The 6,379-nt window shown below is 40.4% G+C and overlaps 1 protein-coding gene across 6 annotated transcripts in view; it reads right to left on the bottom strand.

Moving 5' to 3' along the window:
* YY1AP1 (YY1 associated protein 1) overlaps window positions 1-6,379 on the bottom strand; it is a 41,244-nt gene that overhangs the window by 16,416 nt on the left and 18,449 nt on the right. For all 6 annotated transcript variants that reach the window (XM_081494256.1, XM_081494261.1, XM_081494262.1 and 3 more), the window contains 2 exons: window positions 970-1,010; window positions 300-403 (listed from right to left, as the gene is read on the bottom strand). In XM_081494256.1, the coding sequence (XP_081350382.1) occupies window positions 300-403; window positions 970-1,010 (145 nt within the window). The remainder of the gene's footprint in view (window positions 1-299; window positions 404-969; window positions 1,011-6,379) is intronic.

Here is a 6,379-nt window from a genome sequence, read left to right as displayed (position 1 = left end):
CTGGCCACACAGAGTCCTACACACCTCTCCAGCACCACTCACCTGGAGAAGCTGCCATGGATGCCAGCTACTGCTTTTTCTCCCTTTCCAAACAGATACAGCTTGGTCTAGAGCTGCACTGCCCCACAAGAAGGAGAAATATTCACTTCACACCCAATACCCACAAGGGGCTCAGCATCCTTGTATCAGTAACAACAGGTAGTCAGGGATAAGAAATTGTTAACCAAAACTTCTCAAAATTCCCTCTCAGACATACACTCTTCCTCTACTCTAGGTCTCAAGGTCTTTGGTTAGCCTACCGCAAGGCTTGAGGGGTGTTAAAGTTAGGCCGAGGCTCAGCCACACGTTCCTCCTCTTCTGGGCCGTCACCTTCCATGCTGGAGAATCCCATCTCATCTTGAAACTGAGGGTAAAGGAAAAGAAGGATTTTCTTGGGGAATAGGCATGTAAAAGTCACTCCAACAGTGACAGGGGAAAATGAAGACTGGTTTACAGGACTTTAATAATGCTGGCACACAGAAACAGCTTGTATCGGATCCTTTCTCACTTCTCGGCTCAACCACTCCAGCACATGGCATAATTTTCTTGCCAGAAAAAAACTTTCTCACTTGGCCAACTTGTCATGGTAAAGACAGAGCATGGATAACTTAAAATGATCAGATTATCTTTCAAGAGAAAAATTTATGAAAAAAGAAACTATAATTAGTTTGCAATCTTTAAGGATGCACCATGTGACAGGTGAAGAGGCTATGTAAAAGCTTGTAAGGAAAACTTAAGTAGGAAATGGATAATCAAAGTTTATTAGTTACCAAAATTCTCCTGTCTATAATTCTCTCCTGGGTAGACTGAAAGGAGAATGGCTTGGTCAGACCACTGTTCTGGAGAGAGAGGCCCTGAGACCAAAAGACAGAGCTTGCTGGAGAATCCACCTTTAGTGTCCAGAGTTCTCATTTAAAGATCACTACTCACAGTTTCAAATGACTCTTCCATCAGTTCATTCATGTCCTTTTCTGTAAAAAAGCCACATAGTATGTTGTTGGCACACACTTAGTTCATTTTGCAACAGACGGAATTCCAGGAAAATAAAGAAAGTTATTTTTAGCAAGGCTTTTGACAAAATCCTCATATGTACTAATATCCATCATTCACTCATTCATTTAAAAGCATTTATTGAACAACTATATGCTTTAATTCCTGTTCTAGATGCTCAGATATATGACAGAAACTCTCATGAATAAAGCTTAAATGCTAGTGGGAAAACAAACAAAAACATAAGCTAGGCAATTTTTTTTAAATTTATTTATTATCTGTGGTCACGCTGGTCTTTGTTGCTGTGTGCGGATTTCCTCTAGTTGTGGAGAACAGGGGCTACTCTCTAGTTTATGGTGGCATGGGCTTCTCATTGCAGTGGCTTCCCCTGTTGCAGAGCACAGGCTTGAGGGAACTGGCTCAACAGTTGTGACACATGAGCTTAGTTGCCCCGATGAATGTGGAATCTTCCCACACCAGGGATTGAACCCATGTCCCCTGAATTGGTAAGTGGATTCTTGACCACTGGACCACCAGGGAAGTCCTAGATGATTTTATGAGATAAATTCATAGTCTGCTGGCCTATCCTACTGAATGGAGTCAAGAGAGAAGTCTCCAGTAATGTGTCAAAGGACACTATCTTTAGATCAGCAATGCCATTAACAAGCAAAAACACCCAGAAAACACACTGTTCAAATCTGTAAATGATACAAAGCTGGAAAGGATCACCAAACCAACCGATGACAGATTCAAAATTCTAGGTTTTCTCAAATTAACTGGATGAAACGGAAAAGTGATAAACAAGTCACATATTTAGGATTTTCAAAAATCAGTTTCTTAAGTGCACAAAAAGGTAACATGGCTTAAAAACAATCTGAAAAAGGTCTCAATTTTTTTGGTTGGCCTTCAGATCAATTCTAGAGACTGTGATCATTTCTATAAAAGCCCTTCTTAAGAGGGCATTAAAAAGCTAAAATCCAAACATTTATGAGGATGTGAATCACCTGGAACTCTAAAAAGAATATAAAAGACCTTTGGAAAAAGGTCTGGCAATTTCTCAGAATATGTATGACTGTATGACTACTGTATGACCAATGATTCCTCCCCTAGAGAGCTGACCAAAGGAAATGAAATATTTGTTCACAAAACTAACAAGAAAACATACACACAATGGACTATTACTCGGCCATAAAAAGGAACACATTTGAGTCAGTTCTAATGAGGTGGATGAACCTAGAGCCTATTACACAGAGTGAAGTAAGTCAGAAAGAGAAAGATAAATATCATATACTGATGCATATATATGGAATCTAGAAAGATGGTACTGATGAATTTATTTGCAAGGGAGCAATGGAGAAACAGACATAGAAAACAGACTTATAGACATGGGGAGAGGGTGAGATGTATGGAGAGAGTAACATGGAAACTTACATTACCATATGTAAAACTGATAACCGACGGGAATTTGCTGTATGTCTCAGGGAACTCAAACAGGGGCTCTGTATCAACCTAGAGGGGTGGGATGGGGACGCAGATGGAAGGGAGGTTCAAGAGGGAGAGGACAACTGTACACCTATGGCTGATTCATGTTGATGTCAGACAGAAAACAACAAGATTCTGTAAAGCAATTATCCTTCAATTAAAAAATAAATTTTAAAAAAATTTTAAAAATAACAAGAGAGTTCAGAGCTATCTTTATTCAAGACAGCCAGAAATTAGAAAGAATCAGGTGTCCATCAACAACTGGGGATTGATGAAAAATAAACAAATTGGTATATTTCTACACTGGAATCAAACTCAGCAATAAAAAGGAAGAAATTAAATAATAGAAGCAATACACATGAATCTTAGAAACATGCTAAGTGAAAGAAGCCTTACACAACACATACTACAAGATTCCATTTACATGAAGTTTTAAAACAGGCAAACATCTAATCTGTGATAGAAAAAAACAGAACAGTGGTTGCACCTGGGAGAATGGTCAGGGTACTGATCTCGAGGGGCCAGTAAGTACTTTTGGGGTGATAAATATCTATCTTGTTAGGGGTTTCACTCATCAAACCTCACTGAATAGTACACTTAAGATTTCTACACAATAATGTGTATAAACATACCTAAAAAGAAAATCTGTTAACAAATATTCACTTCTAATTCATGACGCATGTGGGCTTAGTTGCTTCAGCCGTGTCTGATTCTTTGCGAACCAACGGATTGCGGCCTGCCAGGTTTCTCTTTCCATGGGATTCTCCACACAAGAATAATGGAATGGGTTGCCATTCCCTTCTCCAGAGGATCTTCCTGACTGAAGGACTGAACCTGTGGTTATCTTATGTCTCTTGCATAGGCAGGTGGGTTCTTTACCACAAGCACCACCTGGGAAGCCCCTAATTCATGATATGCATGATGAAATGTTTAGGTATCTACAACTCACTATGAAATGCTTAAAAAAAAAAAAAGATTAGGAGATGGATAGAGAAATAAGTGAAGAGCTGCATAATTAATATATGAAAAGCTATAGAAACTAGGTGGTGAGAATATGGGTGGTCCACTCTACAATTGCCAAAGAATGCTCAAACTACTGCACAATTGCACTCATCTCACACGCTAGTAAAGTAATGCTTAAAATTCTCCAAGCCAGGCTTCAGCAATACATGAACCGTGAACTTCCAGATGTTCAAGCTGGTTTTAGAAAAGGCAGAGGAACCAGAGATCAAATTGCCAACATCCGCTGGATCATCGAAAAAGCAAGAGAGTTCCAGAAAAACATCTATTTCTGCTTTATTGACTATGCCAAAGCCTTTGACTGGGTGGATCACAATAAACTGTGGAAAATTCTTCAAGAGACGGGAATACCAGACCACCTGACCTGCCTCTTGAGAAACCTGTATGCAGGTCAGGAAGCAACAGTTAGAACTGGACATGGAACAACAGACTGGTTCCAAATAGGAAAAGGAGTACGTCAAGGCAGTATATTGTCACCCTGCTTATTTAACTTCTATGCAGAGTACATCATGAGAAACGCTGGGCAGGAGGAAGCACAAGCTGGAATCAAGATTGCCGGGAGAAATATCAATAACCTCAGATATGCAGATGACACCACCCTTATGGCAGAAAGTAAAGAAGAACTAAAGGGCCTCTTGATGAAGGTGAAAGAGGAGAGTGAAAAAGTTGGCTTAAAGCTCAACGTTCAGAAAACTAAGATCATGGCATCCAGTTCCATCACTTCATGGCAGATAGATAGGGAAACAGTGGAAACAGTGGCTGACTTTATTTTTCTGGGCTCCAAAATCATTGCAGATGGTGACTGCAGCCATGAAATTAAAAGATGCTTACTTCTCGGAAGGAAAGTTATGACCAACCTAGATAGCATATTAAAAAGCAGAGACATTACTTTGCCAACAAAGGTCTGCCTAATCAAGGCTATGGTTTTTCCACTGGTCATGTATGGATGTGAGAGTTGGACTATAAAGAAAGCTGAGCACCGAAGAATTGATGCTTTTGAACTGTGGTGTTGGAGAAAACTCTTGAGAGTCCCTTGGACTGCAAGGAGATCCAATCAATCTATCCTAAAGGAGATCAGTCCTGGGTGTTCATTGGAAGGACTGACGTTGAGGCTGAAACTCCAATACTTTGGCCACCTGATGCGAAGAGTTGACTCATTGGAAAAGACCCCGATGCTGGGAAAGACTGAGGGCAGGAGGAGAAGGGGACAACAGAGGATGAGATGGCTAGATAGCATCATCGACTCGATGGACATAGGTTTGGGTGGACTCAGGAAGTTGGTGATGGACAGGGAGGCCTGGCATGCTGCGGTTCATGGGGTCGCAAAGAGTCGGACATGACTGAGCGACTGAACTGAACTGAACTGTAAAATTCTTTCAACTTTTCCATATGCTTGAAAAGTTTCATAATAAAATGTAATAAGGGAGAAATTTTCTTAAAAACAAAGGCTAGAATCCAGAAGAAGGTTAACTTGGGGGTTGAAGTGTGGAAAGTCTAAAATGTAGAGAACTGAAGAAACTTGGTATGTTTAGCACAGTAAAGAAAAAATGTAGGAAAAGAAACACACTATGCACATTTGGCGGTGTATTATATTCTTAGCAACAAGGGACAAAAAGAGAAACAGAAAAGACAGATTCAGGTTCAATTAGGAAAACGTTAACTGAGGAGGTGTTTGAGAGTAGGACACAGTATCTGCAGAATTGATGAACTAACTCCCTGTCACCCCGGTTGCCCAAACAGATTGAAAGGCCACATCAGAGAGGCCATGAAAATGCTTACGTGGGAAGAAAACATATGTAACCACAAGAAGCTTTCCAAACTCTGTGATTGCATACTGTGGTAAAAAGTGATCTCTTGCAGTTCTTGAGTATTCTTCATCAAGTTTAGCACAATACCACAGACCTTGAATAATAGCCACAGGACCCATACGAAGTGCCACTAGTGATGCTGGAAGTGCTCCCAAGAAGCACAGTCATGACATTACAAGAGAACACTGAATTGCTTGATAGGTACCAGAGACTGCAGTCTGCAGCTGTGATTCCCTACCATTTCAAGATAAACGAAGCCAGTTTAAGGACCTTTGTAAAAAAGAAAAGGAAATCCATGAAGCCATAGCTGAAGCTACGCAAGCAGGTGCAAAAACCTAGTGCTTTTTCCAAAATACTTTTTTAGCTCATATTGAGAATGCAACATTTATGTGGGTGGAGGATTGCTATAAGAAAGACATACCTATCTGACACGATTTGAGAAACAGCAAAGTCATTATACAATTTAAAGCAAAAGGAAAGTGAAGGACATAAGGCTAGAGAATTTAATGCCAACAAAGGATGGTTTGATAATTTTAGAAAGAGGTTTGGCTTAAAAACTGTCAAGATAACAGGAGAAGCAGCCTCTGCTAATGCAGAGGCAGCAGGCAAGTTCCCAGATGGCATTAAGAAAATCATTGAGGAGAAGGAGTATCTGCCTGATGGGTTTTTAGTGCAGATGAAAATGCTCTAATCTGGAGGAGGGGAAAAAAAATGCCACAAAGGACATTAATTAGTAAGAAAGAGAAGCAAGCACCAGGATTTAAGGCAGGAAGGGAGAGACTAAGTCTCCTGTTCTGTGAAAATGCAGTCAGGTTTATGACCAGGACTGCCCTTCTCTATTAAGCTGCTCACCCCAGAGCCTTGAAGGGAAAAGATAAAACAGGAGCTACCAGTCCTTGGATATTAAAAAAAAAAGAAGGCCCTTTCTCTGGATTGGTTCCATCAATGCTTTGTCCCTGAAATCAGGAAATACCTTGTTCTTTAAGCTTCTTTTCATATCGGACAGTGCCCCTGGCAACCCAGAACCCCATGACTTCAAC

The sequence above is a fragment of the Giraffa tippelskirchi genome, chromosome 5, assembly GCF_054371585.1.
Source record: "Giraffa tippelskirchi isolate mGirTip1 chromosome 5, T2T-mGirTip1v1.2.pri, whole genome shotgun sequence".
Lineage (NCBI taxonomy): Eukaryota > Metazoa > Chordata > Mammalia > Artiodactyla > Giraffidae > Giraffa > Giraffa tippelskirchi.
The sequence above is the reverse complement of the archived record's forward strand: the minus strand, read 5'-3'. Positions and strand labels throughout refer to the sequence as shown.